The sequence below is a fragment of the Paramisgurnus dabryanus genome, chromosome 8 (assembly GCF_030506205.2).
Source record: "Paramisgurnus dabryanus chromosome 8, PD_genome_1.1, whole genome shotgun sequence".
Lineage (NCBI taxonomy): Eukaryota > Metazoa > Chordata > Actinopteri > Cypriniformes > Cobitidae > Paramisgurnus > Paramisgurnus dabryanus.
This window is the reverse complement of record NC_133344.1, coordinates 7,876,083-7,894,438: the sequence shown is the minus strand read 5'-3', so window position 1 is coordinate 7,894,438 and position 18,356 is coordinate 7,876,083. Positions and strand designations below refer to the sequence as shown.

General features: G+C 40.8%; 1 protein-coding gene across 1 annotated transcript in view; it reads right to left on the bottom strand.

Annotated features, from left to right (window-relative positions):
• Positions 1-1,632: 1,632 nt before the first annotated feature.
• Positions 1,633-18,356, bottom strand: part of grm5b (glutamate receptor, metabotropic 5b) — a 76,629-nt gene continuing 59,905 nt past the window's right edge. Inside the window, exons 5-9 of the mRNA XM_065280447.1 lie at positions 14,272-14,518; positions 11,037-11,205; positions 10,809-10,935; positions 9,325-10,264; positions 1,633-4,736 (exon numbers count right to left, since the gene is read on the bottom strand). Of these exons, the coding sequence (XP_065136519.1) occupies positions 3,815-4,736; positions 9,325-10,264; positions 10,809-10,935; positions 11,037-11,205; positions 14,272-14,518 (2,405 nt within the window). The 3' untranslated portion in view covers positions 1,633-3,814. The remainder of the gene's footprint in view (positions 4,737-9,324; positions 10,265-10,808; positions 10,936-11,036; positions 11,206-14,271; positions 14,519-18,356) is intronic.

Genomic DNA, 18,356 nt, shown 5'->3' with positions numbered 1-18,356 from the left:
AACACACATTTCGTCCCTCCCCCTTTGGCACTAAAAGCTCTATTACGATAAATATTCAATTTTTAGTTTTTCTTTTTTTAAATATAATTGCTAGCCTCACATTCATGTAAGCACGGTCTGTACACGAGGGCATGTAAGAAAAGACATCTTTAGGGTTATCGGTCCTCATGTTATCTGTGTAAAATGCTGAGATTGTTTAGCTTTAACAATCCGTAACTGTTAAAACTTTACTAGACTTGTTGCTGTACGCATGCCCTTGATATTTACACAATCAATAGAAATGACTAGATGACATTATTAACTATGATCCTGATGATAGGCTGAAATGTTGTCAAAAGCCCTTCTGCTAGTGAAAACAGCATTTAAAGTCAACATGAAACATTTGTGTGATGTGATTATTATTATACTGACATGCACTGATGAATTGTTTGCAATAACACCAGGATTGTGTATTAAGTAAACAGGGTCCATTTTCATTTCATGTTGACTTTAATGACTGGACTGAAATTTATTCACTTAATGATTGAATTTGATAGTAGTTAAAAACAGATCTCGTGGATTATTGTTGCTCATGAACCACAGTGAAACAATTTAAACTGGGTGATAAGATGTAACTATCATGTTTTTTTGTGAGTTAGACTTTCATTCACTAGTTTGCTGTAGTGTAATGTACCAAAAAAGTACCATGGTAAGTATTATTTAACCATGGCATTCTTTGAGGTACCTTGATCATTGTACCATGGTACTGCCACTATCAGATGAGATAGATACAGGGTTTGGTCCCACGATCCAAATCAATACACAAAAACTGTAAATCACATGAAAACTAAGGTCATATTTACCCCAAAATCAAAAACAAATGTATTTTCAAGAAAGTATTTTTAAAACCAGGCACTACCGTTATATTTTTTGCATTTTCATGACAATTTAATTTTTTAATTTAATATGTTATTGATTTTTTATAAGAATAAGAATGTTTACCAGGGGCGGTACCTAGACCTTTTTAGGGGGGCTTCAGCCACCCTGTCCAGGGTTTCCCGCAGAAAATTTGTTAGTTAAGGTGTTAGGGTTGGGCGGGGCGTCTTTATCTCACGTCTTTATCTCATTTCGGCCGTGTGGCGCCAGTGGCGTGTTTACCATTTTGGGGGCCCTAAGCAAAGTCCAAGGACCTGGGGCCCCCCATGCCCCAACATTAAGAAAAAAATTCTTGGTTTAAAAATACAAATAGTGCCCATTGTCTTATTCAAAATAATAAAGAATCATTATCTGTCAAAAACATAAAGGTCTTGGTTTTTCCGCAGTGGTTTCCAAACTTTTTCCAAAAGGCCTCCCTTTTGTACAGAAAAATATTTTTAAGCCTATCTCAGATATATCCTTTGCTGGCAAATTCCTTATAGGATGTATTTAAAATGATGTAATTAATACAGTACTGCAACTTCAGTGTGTGATCTTAAAAAAAAAAATAAGAAAAAAGCGGAATGCTTACCACGCAGACTTTTTATAACTCTGCAATCATTAAATAAAAAATCATTAAATAAGTTAACCGCTTGTGGACAGTAGGGGGCCCCCCAAGCCCGTGGGGCCCCAAGCAATTGCGTGGTTTGCGTGGTGGGTAAACACGCCACTGTGTGGCGCGCGTGCTGAAGAGCGTCCGCGCTATTCTCCGAGATGCACTTGACTGCCTTTTTTGCAACGATTTTTTTTTTAACGACCTAGTTAAGGCGGTAGGGTTTCCCCGGCTTAGGCGGGCCGCCCGAACTGAAAAGTGCTGCGGGAAACCCTGCTGTCTTCTTAGCCACCATAAATAATGTTTAGCCAAATTGTAAAATAAAATAATTATCTTAAACTATCTAATATATTTTTCAGTTTTATTTATTTGTAAAAATTATCGTTTCAAAAATAATAATGAAAATAACGCAAAATGCAGGACATTTCGATGAGAAAAAATAACAAGTTTACGAGGTGTGAATCGCGTAAGTTGAAAAGTGTAAACTTTGGCAGATATTCGCACCGCGTAAACCAATCAGAAACTTGCTCTAGTAGTGACATGATTATGATGTAGCGCTCAGAGGCAGAAATACAAAATAGCAATGAAGGACACAATCATTGCCGCTGTATGTGGACACCCGGAGCTGTACGACACATCTTCGTATTTTTATAGAAACACTTGTTTTTATAGAAACTTCTTGTTTGGAAGAAGTGAGTTACAATCTGTTAAGTTGTAAAAAATGCTCTTTACTCAATTTGAGCTAATATATATTGAGACTACAAGTCTTAATTTCACACACAAATGGCCCAAATTTTACACTTGAATAAAGCGAGTTAACTCAAATTGTTCAAGCGTCCAACTACGCCCGAATGCCGCAATTTATTTGTTTCATTCACGTGTGGTGTGAACGCACAGTAAGAGTTTTTCTTACCATTACTTACGTTATTAAGATAAATCAAAAATCATAAGGGCTTGAAACTGTATGGAGCAGTAATATATGTAGCCTATATGACTTTATTAACATAATAATACTGCTCCCAATTTATAAAATGGCATCACAATGCTCTCTTCACATCATCACTGAGGGCTAAACCCCCCTAACTGTGCATTTATACGGCGAGAGCGTCAAAGTGGCCTGAAGTCATTAATTTTCAGTGAGAACCATCGGCGTGGGGCGTCATGTACGGTGTGACTGTCGAGGAAAGTTGAAATCAGCTCAACTTTATGGTAATGAGCTATGACGCAGTTCAGCGGCAACCAATCAGAAGTTGGAAACATTCGGCGGCAACCAATCAGAAGGCGTAAACCTCCACCTGAGAGGATTCCAGATAATGTATTCGAGTGTCAGAGCATCCACTATGCTTTTTCTATAGCGTCATTGACAGGGCAGCCAGTTTTTTTTTTGACGCTCTCGCCGGTGGCGGTGTGAACACACACTAAGAACGGAATCCTAGAACCGCCCCTAAATTTTACATTTTTGAATTGGCAGATGGTTTTATCCGATTGACTTGCAGTGCATTACAAGTTATACATTTTTTATGAGCATGTGTTTTCTTTGGGTTCGAACCGATTACTTTTGCACTGCTAATGCCATGCTCCCATTGAGCTATACAGGAGTATTTTTGCATTCATTTAATAATGGTTATCATTGTGCAGTGCAAAAAAATATTTTGATGTTGGGGTAAAAAGGAGACATCATTACCTGTTTCTGTGAGATTCATCCATCAGTTTGATCCCCAGTAAAGACAGACAGACGGGAAAAAGGTTAAGACTGAAAACAACGTCGCTGTCAGAATCTCTCAAACCAGCGTCTGTTTGTACTGACACATCAAACAGAGCACTTTGATTAAAGATACAGAAATCTCCAGGGACATCACCTCAGACTCTTTCAACAGTGTGCGTGTGCGATTATTCAACATGTAATTATACAAGCTTTTCCCTTTTCTAGTCTTTATCCAGCCCTTTATAATTTACTGTTTGCTTGTACACTGGGAACGTCCCTGCGACACAGGTGGATTTTCACACGAGCTCGTCCACCTTCGGGGACGCACCAACACGTCCACGTCCTTGTCGAAACAGCACTAATTAGATGAAAGCCATGTTTGTTTAAGGCCACTACAATACAGACCAACAGGACTCCAAACTACGAACGATTATACACTTTTGTGATTCTACTGCAGGTCTGATGTTGGAGATTTTTCTCCGTAAGGTTTCGCCTTCGGTCCAAAAGTGAGAACATGTAAACACACACACATCGAAGCGCTGACTCCTGTTTGTCTACGTTTATTACGGCAGACTTGTTCTTATATAGGACTCTTGTCGGTCCTATAATGAAGAGGAACTCTGGCTGTAGTGTCGGAGCACTAGGCACTCGTATTTAGGTGTAGGGACAGTTTCGACATCCGAACCGCTGCCAGAGCCGGTTGAGTCCCTGAAGGGGGAGGGCGGGGTAAGCGGCAGCAGTTCGTCAAGCTCCGGCTGAATAGATGGAGACTCGGGCCGCCCCGATGCCGCGGCCACTGTGAGCTCCTTCCCGCTGGACGTAGGCGAGGATTTGATCCGCAATGAGGGGCAGGGCGGGACAGGACGGCTTACGTTAGACTCCACTGGTGGGAGGGGCTGGACCTCTGCATATGTGGTCATGGTGGTCGGCATGGAAATTTCTCGTGAGAGTCGGTACGCCGGAGGACAACAGGGATCCAGCGCGGCGGAGTGTGCGTGCGCGGAAGCGCTGGTGGGTAGACCCGCAGTGCTCCCCGGTGGAGAATTTGTGAGCATCATGCTATTGAGCTCACTGATGTTGGCGGTGAACCGGTTAACCACGCAGCTGATCTGCTCCATCAGCGAACCCTGCGATGCACTTCCGCGGGTTACGTTACCGCGGTGCGAAGGTTGACACATGTATGTGGAGACGCTCATGACCTGCGCGTCGCCCGCTGCGCTCTGCGCTAAAGTCATGCTGGCTCTCTGGGTCACAGTGCTGATGGGCGATGGCGTCTGAGGGGGGTACCCGATTGGATAGCGCTCCTCCGTCTCTCTGACCTCATAGAGCATTTTGTTGTTAATGTTTTCGGTGTTAATGTCCGTCCCACCGCAATATCGCCCTTCTGAGGTCTTGGAGAATGGTTTGATGACGGCGGTCTGGTTGCTCTCGCGTTTCTTGATGTGGAAGGAGAGACGCTGCCACAGGTGGCTGCCCTTGGAACTGCGCTCATTCTGAGCCCAAGTCACCGACTTTCCATTAGAGCTGCAATCAGATTGAAATATTTGTATTAGAGATGCACTAATATTTGGTCGATAAAAGCTATTGAGCTTCCTGATGTTGGAGGTAAAATGGTTAACCACGCAGCTGATCTGCTCCATCAGCGAACCCTGTGATGCACTTCCGCTGGTTACGTTACCGCAGTGCCGTATAGTTACCGCGGTGCAGTATAGTTGTCGCGGTGCTGTATATGTTTCTGCGGTATGAATCCATGGTGCGGTATATGATTCTGCAGTATATGGTTCTGCGGTGCGGTGTATGTTTCTGCTGTGTGGTGTATGTGTCTGGGGTGTGGTGTATGTTCCTGCGGCATATGGCTCTGTGATGCGGTATATGTTCCTGCGGTGCGGTGTATGTTTCTGCGGTGCGATGTATGTTCCTGCGGCATATGGCTCTGCGGTGCGGTATATGTTCCTGCGGTGCGGTGTATATTTCTGCGGTGCAATGTATTTTCCTGCGGTATATGGTTCTGCGGTCCGGTGTATGTTTCTACGGTGCGGTACATGTTTCTGCGGTGCGGTAGATGTTTCTACGGTGCGGTATATGCTTTTGCGGTGCGGTATATGTTTCATATGTTCCTTTGGTATATGGTTTTATGGTCCGGTATATGTTTCTTTGGTGCGGTGCATGTTTCTGCGAGCGGGTATATGTTTCTACGGTATATGGCTCTGCTGTGCGGCATATGTTTCTGCAGTGTTGTATATGTTCCTGCGGTGTATGGTTCTGCGGTGCGGTATGTATTTCTGCGGTGGGGTATATGTTTCTGTGGGGCGGTATATGTTCCTGCGGTAAATGGCTCTGCGGGGAGGTGTATGTCTCTGCAGTGGGGTATAGTTAACTCGTCAATTAAAAAAAAAACCTTCCCTGCCAATGACGAGTATTTCCGTCTTTCCGCATTACCGCTATTGTCCACCAGGAGCTCTTCTGCAACTTATAAAACCCCGAAGTATCCCCCCTAAGGCAAACAACTTTATGTCCCAATTTTGAGAATCGCTCTGAATCTGATCTCTATGAAAAGTCCTTCACAAATATGTAATTATCTCAACTTTTTGCTTAAAATTTTGTGTTTTTAAAGAAACTTACCCATATTTGAGAGGTGATAAAAAGAGAACTAATGAAGGTAGGATAAAACTTTTTTCTGAAAGCAGAGTGTTTGCTCTTTTTATTTGATATATTGTATGTTTATATATTTTAAGAAGAACATTTTCTGGAAGGCATTAAACTTTTTTGAAAATCATGAAAAATGCTGGCGCTGGCTGCCAACTTAAAAAAAAAAAATGCTGGTGGAGAAAGAGCTAATAACATTAATTTATCTTCAGATTTTAGTTAATCTGTGGATTTTTTTATATCGGTGCATCTCTAGTTTATATTGATACTGTATATGCTGGTTTTGAAAACAACCTAACCAGTGAGACAATATGCAACTAAAAGCCTTACATAGGTAAAGTCATAGATCACTGTCTAACAAACACATCCTCTGTGGTATTGTTAGGTTAATTATACTCATTATTATTGCCTAAGGTTGAACTCTAGCTTCTGTCATAAGTAATGGCTCAATTCTTCAAGATGTTTGTCTTACACACACACAAACAGACAGATGTGCCAAAACAATGACCTTCACTTTTATTTTATTTTCTTAAGTGATGCACACACACAAATACACAAATACACGCACTATCTGTCTGTATGTCTGTCTGATATGGAGAAAGTTGATTTCTTTTTAACATTGATAGGCAGATATGATTATGAAAGCCCTTCATCAAGGACAAAGAAAAGACAAAAGTGATATAAAACAACAACTGTCAGGTTAATGAAACTCTATAAACCACAATGACAGGTGAAATAAGGCAAAATCTCTGTTTGTTTCTCTTAAAAAAACCTTGAAAATCTACCTGTCCTTGTGTCTGTCAGTCTGTCTGTCTATCAGGGGACGGATGCACAAGATGGATGTAAAAAGGTTGCGTCGAGCTTAGCTACATCTGGCTTTGTGAAAAATATTTACGTCTGTTGCACCATCTGAAACTACGATCAGGCCATTCGCATTACTATGGTTACAAACTTATTTCATACGTTTTCCAGTGGATCCTCCCTCAGGATGCATGCGTCACACGTCAACAAGTCAAAACTTTATACTTATACTTAAGATAAAGTCTCAGACGTGCGCTAAGCCTAGATCATGCAACAGGTATAAATTCTACTTGGACATAAAGCGCGTTTTACATCCAGACTAGCTTTGCGACCAGGTGTACTCCCAGCTGGTGCAACCGGCCACTGGTGTAGTAAAGTCTATCTGTGCACTTAACAGAGGATGATACAGAGGTTGTCTGTGCTGTAATGTAAACACTTTCTTGTTATGGATGTTTTTAACTTAACTGCTTCACATTATCACATAAATGAACTATTTAGCCAGCGTGACCCTAGAAAGACCTTTTCATCAAATGTTTGTGAGAGAGCTAAATGTCCTGACGAATATCCATTTAAACTTTGCCATGTAAACCATTTTTATAGATCTTATGCTATTTTGTTTTTGTAAAGTGTGTAATCGCAGCAGCATATGAGCTCCAATGCATTTTGCTACAACACACAACCAAAGGCTACACTTCAGACTTATGGTGCGTTCACACCAGACGCGAAAGAGGCTGCAAGCACAAGTGATTTACATGTTAAGTTAATGCGTTTTGCGTGTTGCGACGTTTTGCGCTTTGCGACTTTTTGCGCGTTGCGACGTTCGTCTTTTATAGGACAACTTAGTTTGAATAAACGAGCAGACACTGATTAGCTACTTGCTCTACGTTTATTTAAAACTAACAGCAAAGACAACTAGCAGTGAATGTGCTTTTACCGCTATCAACGAACAACCCTCACCCTTCTTCAGACTAGGACGCATCTACCTAACCCATCTTATAAAACAAATGACCCTACCGTATCTTGTCGGACATAGCGAGAGTAACTAAGGGGGTCGGGTCTTTGCGAACGGTCAATTGACCTAATATATCTTCTCCATGTTCATGAGTCATCTGCACATCTCACTTATGCTGTTTTCCAAAGAATCAAATACAGTTGGAAACGACGCAGTTTTAGCGGTTATAGACTTCTAATGACGGTGATCAACTATAACCGTCGGTCTCACGGTTATATAATCACCGTCACACCCCTACTTTTACATGAATTAAAAGGATCTTGTTTGGAAGAAAGTGAGTGAGGAGTTTGTACAATCTGGTAAGTTTACTCAATTTGAGCTATATAAGCTCCTCCCATGACGCGAATTTCCACATGAATGTCTCTGATGACTAGAATTTCACGCGCGAATGAAGCAAATAAATTTGCCACCTCTTCCGGATCTGGTGTGAACGCACAGTTAGGCTTCAAGGTATCTCGAATTTAAGGGGGTAGTTCACCCCCCATAAAAAATTATTTCTATATCGTTTACTCGCCCTCAGGTTGTTCAAAACAATTTTGGAGCACCATTAACTTCCATAAAAAAATACTATGGAAGTCAATGGTGCTCCAAAATTGTTTGGTTACAACAGGGGTTTTAAAACTTTTTTGTCAGCCGACCCTTTTCACCTAAATTATTTACTTTAAGTAACCCCTGAGGTTTTAAATTAATACTTCAGTAATTTAATAGCACATTTGCAGTTTAACAACAAAACATTTATTTTTATTCATAAAAAATGTTTTATTTCAATTTTTACATTTTAAAATTATTTATTTATGTTTAATGCTTTAAGTGTAATGAATTGTTTTTCATCAACTCACAAACCCTCTGCAATTCCTTTGCGAACCAAGAGGGGTTCCTAAACCCCAGTTTGGTTAACCCTGTGTTATAAACATTGCTCAAAATATCTTCCTTCGTGTTGAGTTTTGAAACAACTTTTTTTAAAAATATGCTCATTTTCCAGTTCCCCTAGAGTTAAACATTTGATTCTTACCGTTTGGAATCCATTTAGCCGATCTCCAGGTCTGGCGGTAGCACTTTTAGCATAGCTTAGCATAATCCATTGAATCTGATTAGACCATTAGCATCGCGCTAAAAACATAAGCAAAGAGTTTTGATATTTTTCCTATTTAAAACTTGACTTCTGTAGTTACATCGTGTACTAAGAGCGGCGGAAAATTAAAAGTTGTGATTTTCTAGGCAGATATAGCTAGGAACTATACCCTCATGCCCGAAAATAAATCTATTTCCGGCTGCCGCGTAATATCATTGCGCCTCCTGCAGCCATGTTATAGCAGCAAAGTCCTTGATTATTATGCCAGAATGAGAGTATAGTTCCTAGCCATACCGGCCTAGAAAATCACAACTTTTAATTTTCTGTCGGTCTTAGTACACAATGTAACAACAGAAGAGTCTTTGGTTATTTTTAGCGGGATGCTAATGGTCTAATCAGATTCAATGGATTATGCTAAGCTATGCTAAAAGTGGTAGCGCCAGACCCAGAGATCAGCTGAATGGATTCCAAAGAGGTTAAGATCAATAAAGTGTCCCTTTAAGGGGGTATGCATTTTTGGGTGATTTATTCCTTTAACACTTTTTTTTGGGGGGGGCAAAAATCTGGTACTGAACACACACCTGAGCGTCTCTCCGGATGAGCCTCGTCTTTTCCAGAGGTTGACCAGGCTGCTGGAGCGGCTGGCTGCGGATGACGATTTTCCATCCCCGACATGCATGCGCACCACCGTCGATGTCGTGAAGGCGCTTCGTACGTTTCTCTCTGGTTTAGCGAGGATGATGTAAACCTTTGGCACAAACATGCAGCCCAGAGCGACGGTGGCGCTCAGACTGACAGAGAAGCACATCGTGATGGTCTTGTAGTTGGAACCGAAGTAAATGGGCACGAACGCCAGCCAGATGATGCAAGTGGTGTACATGGTAAAGGCGATGTACTTCGCCTCATTGAAATTCGCCGGAACGTTGCGCGTCTTGAACGCGTAAAAGGTGCAGCTCATGATAAGCAGACCGTTGTACCCCAGCGGCGCCACCACACCCAGGTTAGTGGTGTTACAGATCAGGTTGACCTCTCGGATAGACGGGTAGTCGTGGATGACGTCGGGAGGCTCCATTACGAAGAGCGCCACGATGATGCCCAGCTGCAGAAGGATCAGGAGGAAGGCGATGACCAGCTGGGCGCATGCGCTCATGAAACGAGGTTTCTTGGTGCATATTTTCTTCTTGCTGCCGGCAAGAATCCGAGCGATGCGATTGGTTTTGGTGACGAGGGCGGAGTAGCTCATGGCGGGAGACAGGCCGATGCCGAGACGCTGCAGGTAGCAGTAAATCACCTGAGGTTTGGTGATAAGACAGAATGTGCAGAGATATCCCAGACAGATTCCCGCCAGGATGATGTAGCAGAGCTCACGACTGGACGATTTCACCACCGGGGTGTCGCGGTAGATGATAAAGATGGAGGTGACGAAAAACGTGGCCATCAGGCCCAAACAGGCGAAGACTACGGCGGCGATGGGCTCGGGGTCTCCCCACCTCAAATACTTCACTGGGATTGGGTCACACCCTGCCAAGAGAAAAAGACCATTCTTAACATTTGCTAAAGACCCATATATAAAAAGATTTAAGGGTCAGCTGTATTATATTAGTATTTGCATGACGTTGCTTTCTTTGTAAATGTGATAGGATGAATAGGTGGTGATGCGGTAGACAGATTGACCATAGGCAGACAGATTTGATAAGTTCAGCTCTGTTGACCTTCAGCTCGGCTCAATAACCGTATGCATCTGAAATGATTTATTGAAATGGATTTGGTCTCCGTGGTGGACAAATAAATCTCTCTTCCCGTCTCTCTTGTAAATTTAATAGAGATACAATCATGCACTCTGCAAAATAATTTCATTTGCTCATGATGTCCCTCAATGCGCATTATATTTCTATTAGAGGATCTGTGTGCGTTTGGGGCTTCGGCACTTTGCAAATTTAGATTTACAGAACTAAATAGATGAAAAATGTTATTGAATCTCAACGACACATTTGTTTCATCAATCCACAGACGGCCGGCGATCTCAACGCTGTGGTGTTTTTATCGGTCGGTGGGTGCAACTCACCTGTGAGGTCATCGGTGGGCCAAGATCCCAGCTCACACGCTCGACAGGTGTACTCATCAAAAACAAACTCGTTGTCTTTACAGGGAGTACAAGTCCAACAGCAGCTCACCTCACCTTTACGAATCACCTGCGGACAGACAGACGGTAAACGGAGAGAGAGATTTGGAACAGGTCACGGTAAACAATAAATGCAAAACACAATGTATAAAACATTTTGTAGCATCTTACCTTGATTTGACCTTTATCACAGGGTTCACTACACACAGATTTGATGATGTCATCTTTGTTGGGCCAGATCTCATCATCATCGATCTGCAGTCCACTGCTGTCCCAGCTGCCTACGTTGTTGTAGTCGTAATAATCTTTCCCCATCTTCTTAAAATTCTTGATCACATAGCTACAAACAGTCAAACGCACAACACAAACATCAGTCTCATAGTTGTTTTAAATTTAAATGAAGGGTGACTAGTTAGTTGATTTATTGATTGACTGATTCAGTCTGAATAATTGATTAATACAAAGTATACTGTACTTTATTATATAACGTATATTTATATAGAAACCTTTTAACAAATTTAACTTTGTACAAAATAACACCCTTATACAAACTGGTTATTACACAAAATATTGGTATTTTGAATTAAATAATCACTTAACACTGAGTGCGTTTACATGCACAGTCTTACGCCGATTATGCTTAGTAAACTGATTATGTGTGGGGTGTAAAAACATTAAACGGTTTTATTTTAATCGGGAAAAGCCCATAAACGGCGTAAACAAAAACTGATCGGCACAGCTAGTTTTTTGCTCAATACCCAGATTTTGCATTTCATGTAAACACCTCAACCGGCTTTTGTTCATGTGCGCATATCTCTGCGTGTGAAAGATAAACAACATACAGTACGTTGAAGTGCAAAGTAATGCATAAAAGTCTGCGCTCGACCCAAGCAGTTGGCAAAGAAACTGAAAATTAAAGCTTGTGTTACATTTACAGGTTTTGCAGACACGAGAAGAGATACAACAGTATAGCTTAAGACAGATATTTGAACTATTTATATTTGGCTTTTTGAACGACTATTTGAAGAGTTTGGTTCCAAAACACAATAAACGCCACTTAAAAAAAAAATAAGTTACCACCAAAATAAGTATTGTATCTGGTCAGTATTAAAAAGTAAATTCGTAATTTTACGCAAAATCTGATATCTGGCGTGTTTTTCTGTCATCTTTTCTCCCTTTTTCCCCAAAAATTGAGATGAACGGCAATCATCCTCTGCAGAATGCAATTAATCCAATTAACCAATCACAGCGCACCATTCTACACATTATAAACAATAATGGTGGCGCCAGGGCTTGACATTAACATCCAGTCCCACTAGCCACTATGGCAGGTTGAATATAATTTTTTAAAGGTGACATAGAATGATTGAACGGGGTATTTATCCTTGTTCTGTGATGTGACATGTAGACAAAAAATGTTTTTGTTTGGGTCTGTAATGCCTTAGAAGCTTCCTAAAAACCTCTCTCAGATAGCTCTATTAGGGTGGGGGATTTTAAACACGTGGTTTTGCACCTATTTGGCTCCCCCTTCTGGCTTAACTTGCAATCTCATTACTGATTGGCTGACTTTGCTGCCACTCAAAAAATTTAGCCAATTATTTTAAAGTGGAGGGGCAGTTAGATGCCTGTGATGTCATAAGCATCAGTTTTTCAGATTGGGCCGTTTTCTGGCTGACATTTCTAAAAGAGGAATTTCTATGAGACTGAGATGTTTAGCATGTTTAGCACTTTTTGTATGTTTGTGAATGTGGGTAGACTACCATTATTCAACAAAGACAAGGTAAAAACGGTTTTTCATTCTCTGTCCCCTTTTAATTGTAGTTTTCTTACAAGTTATGAGAAATTATAAACAATGCACAATGCGACACCGGGAAACTACAACTCCCATGAGCACTCTGCACCCAGCAACGCACAGAGACCGCTTATTGAGACACGTGCACGATCAGCGGAGCGTTTGCGGACCAAAGCGTCACCTTCCAGAGAGCGCACGAGAGCTGTTGGATTTGCGAACGCACAAGAGGACGCAGTCTGAGCGCATACACACTTCGGGAAAGATAAAACAATTGCATGGAAGTGATTGAAGAGATGTAAATTGTGTGCACACTCTCAGGGCAAGAAATTCAGCGCATACACAAAATCAAAGAAAACCCGCCAGCTGAGAGCTTCGCGCATAATTTAAATGTAGACTACTTTGGGCAACAATAATGCCCTCTCGACATTTGTCATTAAAAGTCTTAAATCACTTTTAACAGAAACCCTGATCAAGCTTATAAAATAAAATCTGCATAAACAAGTTGACAGTAAAATTCATGTACATTTCTTGACAGTATTTACTGCTGTTGTTAATAAATATTTTTAAGTGGTTGTCGAGGGGTTTTGTGTTTATTTTTAGGAAATCTTCTACACCCCTGCTCCACTTTTAATACATTCATTCAAAGTTAATCTTTTTATGCCTTCCTAGCATGCTTTTCATGCACCTAAATAAATGATATGATCTATACTGATGTATACAGTATACCAGCTAATAAATGTCTGCATTTGAAATTCAATCTGCATCTAATTTAGCTAAACCAAGGAAACCTCCGCCTGAGAGGAGTTCAGAGAATGCATTCGAGCGTCAGAGCGTCCACTACAACTTTTCTTTAGCGTCGTTGTCTGGGCAGCCAGAGCTTTTATTGACGCTCTCGCCGGTGGCGGTCTGAATGCACAGTAACAGCAGCAATGACAGTGTTCTTAATATGACAAAGTAAGTGTTTTGATTAATGCCATTAATGTTTATTTTTTAATCAGTGTATACCACTAGTCAACTTAAAGAAAATAACATGGCAAAGATGAATGCACATTTATATATTGATTCAATAGATTTAGAATCTAGAATAGCATTTTGAAAAAAATAATCAGTTTTTATAATAAATCTTTGAAAATCCAATAATGGATTTGAATTTTAAATGTATTATAACTTAAAGATGCCATGTGAAAGTTTGTAATAGAAAATAGTGGTGTTCATCTTGTCATTTTCTTGGTATAGAAAACAAGTTTTTACCTAAATTAGTCCGAATGGATTTATTGCGTTTTGGAACCAAACTCTTCATATATACTATTGGCGATGACTTCACTGCCTGCATGAAACCCGATAAATCTTCAAATCCGTAACGCAGTGTTCTGCATAGCCGGTTTATTGATTTGCATGTAAACGCATGAAAACAAGTTTCTATAATAAGCTGATTTTAGTTATCCATTTATTCTGTGAATGTAAGCACACTCAATGATATCTATAGGTACTTGTTTTGTTTTTTCGCACAGTCTAGTCTATAGATGAACTGATTCATTTATTTACTGACTAAACACATTAGCTAGAAGGCTGATTCATTGATTGATTGATTCATTCAGCTGGTATAGTGGCTACCTTCCAGGTGAATCTCCGTTCTCGTCAAAATAAATGTTTTCCCCGGTCACTCCGGTGAAGTTGGTCTTCATGAGGAAATCAAGTAGTTTGGCACCGTCGATGGGTCTCATTGCATCACACAACCCCACCGTACCGGGACACAAAGATTTCTGCATATTATGAAGCCCATGAGCCATACTGTATATCGCATTTATCACGAAACCCATCTTGGTGTCCTGAGCGTACTGCTGCCGTAGAGAATCTCGCTCTGGGAGAGAAAGACAGAGAGAGAGAGAGAGAGGTTGATGATGAAATACTTTTCTTTCTGTCCTGAGTGAAGTGTAATTGTGTTCAATTGTTTATGTGCAGTAAAACCGATAACATATGGTGGTGGAGAGACTGTAAGAGAGATGTACAGTATGGATCGGGTTTCTGTTAGACGTATCTGTAGAGGCTATAACTTACACCGCTGTCAGATGTACACTAAAGTAACCGTATCAGATTATCTTTATAACTCTTATGAAGCGGTTAGGTGAGACACATTGCCATTTATACACCTTGTATTACAATATGTCCCTTGCTACTAGATAATTTTTCAGTATTTACACTCCGTCTTGAACCACAAGTTTTACAGTTTGATGAAAAATGTGTCTCCTGTGGTCTGTTCCTGTGCTGTTTATCTGCTTGACAATATAATTCAGTGTGAACACCTTCTAAAGGGACCTTGTATGCAAAGATATTGAATGTATCAAGATTAAGCACTGCTATATTACTATGAATAGAGTAGTGATAGACCAATATATCAGCCGATATATCAGGCCGATATTTGCGAGTTTTATATGTATCGGCATTGGCCATGGCGTGGCTGCTGTGTTTGCCGATTTTTTTCCGGCATTATTTGCAGACAGAGTGCTGGAAGCTGCAAGCGATTGCAGGTCATGTGACTAAAAACAACCAACCTTTCCATGACAACATCGAAAGACGGTTCCATAGCACCCTAACCTGTTTTTACTATTTTTTAAATATAGTTTTTTTAAGTGCAATAAATGTAACTTTTTAAAAATTGAGACTTGTAACATTTGGCATCATCATTGTGTCATTTTTATGATGTAAATTGAGTGAGCAAAAGCAGTATCGGCTCCAAATATCGGCTCAAGAAAATCGGCAGCCTGTATCGGTCATCGGCCAAGGCTGATGAAACAAAAATCGGTATCGGCATCGGCACTGAAAAATCCATATCGGTCGATCCCTAGAATAGAGGGACAATGCAACGCTCAATATGGCCGCTCTGGTGACAGAAGTTACGCCTTCCAGTAAAAAGAACCAATCATTAATCGATAAAGACTGAAGATCCTCTGGGGGAGGGACTCCCTTACAAAAATTAACCATGGTTTTACTACAGTAAAAAAACATGGTTACTGTTTTCAAAAACCATAGTTAAATCATGTAAGTGTAGTAAAATCATGGTTTTGCTCAACCTGATCTCACGAATTTCTTGCTCATTTTTCCGTGGCATTCTCACGGATCTCCGCATATTTCCGTGGCCCTGCCACAGACTTTCTTTTCCGTGGCATTCTCACGGATTGGTTACTCAACTGTTTTGTCCTATTTTCTTACCATTGTCGCTTCGGTTTAGGGTTAGATTTACATAAAATGACATCCCTACCCAAACCCAACTCTAACCCCAACGCCAGGTGACAATTGATTAAAGTTTAGAAAATATAAAAGAATACATCAGAAAAAATTGTATAAACCAATACTTAAAGTGACAAACTAACGCAAACACCAAATCTAACCCTAAACCGAAGCGACAATGGTTTGAAAATAGGAAAAAGCAGTTGAGTAACCAATCCGTGAGAATGCCACGGAAAAGAAAGTCCGTGGCAGGGCCACGGAAATATGCGGAGATCCGTGAGAATGCCACGGAAAAATGAGCAAATAATTCCGTGACTATCCCACGGAACTTTGTAAGATCATGTTGTTTTGCTGATAGTAATCAATACACCAAAAAAACATGGTTTAAGGCTTGTGACAACCTATGCGCATGCGCAGTAGCTGAAATTAACTTAGAAAATGTGTTTTTAGCGCACTTTAAGCTTCAAGGTTTACTCCCCTAATAACATATTATTCAAGATGTTTATGTTTCTCTTTGTTTTTTTTCTAGGATTTTTCTCCATAAAGTGGACTTTAGGGGCTGGACACACCAAAACTTTTAAACGCGGCTGAAAACGCCTTAAGAACGCCGAATGCCAGCTGTTTTTCAGCTGAGTGCCAGCTTTCTTCAGCTGAGCGCTTTGGTAGCTGTGATACTTCAGCTGCGAGCCGGTTGGTTGCTGTGGTAATGTCCCGCCCCTCCTCCACTGTGATTGGGCGGCCGTGTGAGAACTGACATTGACGAGCGGAGCTTTTCACCCAAAGTTGAATCTCTTTCAACTCTTGACGCTCAGCGCCGAGCGCGGAAAAAACGTGAGCGCTGGCTTATTTGAAAAACGCCGAGCTTCCATTGGAAACAATTGAAAACATGCGCCGGCCTCGGGCGTAAAAGTTTTGGTGTACACAACCCCTTAGTGGACCTCAACAGGCTGCATTTAAAAAGTTGGATTTTCCATCACAAAAATATCAAGCTCTGGCCTGCCATATCTGTTTCTGACTCAAACTGTCCCTGCTCATGCACGCATGCATAGACTGCGTAATTCTACGGGACTATGTTCAGTTTAATATCTTACATTGTTTTTATAAATAGAATAAATTAAACTGAAAAGTAACTTGCGTTACTTATTTTAAAAAGTAACTCAAATAATAATGTGTACATTTATAAAGTAATGCATTATTTTACTTGTACTTCAGAAAATTTATATTATTACGTAATTCACGTTACTTGTTAAGGGCTCGTTATAGTTGTGCTTAGGTCCTACGCCATAGGTTCTGCGTCGGTTTTCATTTATACTTTTGTGTCGTCGTCCGCGTCGACGTGCAAACACGCGCACAGACCTCTGGTAGGCAGTATCCACGCATGTAACCACAGTAGCAGTAGCTTGGCAAGGTAACCCACAAATGAAGAAGAAACAGCAACTTGTTGTGTATGATTTGAGAAGCCCAGCAATGATGGAAGTAAATAAACAGCGACTTTTGTTGCAGTTTGAGTTAAATCACTCCTCAGCTTGGCCATTCTTTGTTTTCACCGTCGTGAACGGAAATACCTATGACGCGTTTTTTTACCTGACGGGAGGGGTTCTGGTGGACCAATCACAGCGCTTGGAGTCCGCGTAGAACTAATACGCTGTAAAAAAATTGCGAGGTGCACGTCAGGTTACACAGAGCTACGGCGTAGAACTTATGCACGACTATAAATCGGGCTTAATGCGTTACCCCCAACACTGTTAATTAGTATCATTCAACATACATCTTTCTCCAAACTTGTAAACACTGGGGCGGTAATTTTACATATGTCATGCACGGCTCGTGCAAGATGAGAAGTTGAAGTTAAAAAAGTTTTGTTTAGTTTTCTTTTGGTGAAAATGACGATCATTTTGCTAGATAAGATTCTTATGCCTTGGTTGGGATCGTTTAGTTCAGGGGTCTCCAACCTTTTTGTGAGCAAGGGCTACTACAATTGAAAAAACTATCTGGAGGGCTACTATTTTGATATAGTCTACTCAAAACCTTCTTGTCTTACTCGTTGATTTTATTTTACTTTATATGTTTTATCATTGTTTAAAGCAACACTAAAGAGTTTTTGCTCTTTGCTCCCCCTACAGGTTGGAAGTGGAATTGTCCATTACCACTGTCGTAAATAATTTAGCGTACAGCAACGAAGCTGGCTCTGATTGGATTGTAGGTCTGCGGTAAAGCAAGTTTTTGTAGTTTTCACTCGAACTACAGGACCGCGACCCGACGGTTGGAAACTTCTTTAGTGCGGTTTTGGCCGATAGAGGGCTGCAAAGCGAATGTGAAAGTGCCATTCACCCTGTTTCGAGTGGATGAACGAAACTTTTTTGGAAACGTTGTTTTAAGGTAAAAAAACTCTTTGGTGTTGCTTTAAATGTTAACATAAATAAAAGATGCAGAGCTAATTTAAAATTGAGGCTATGTGCTTTGACGAGGTC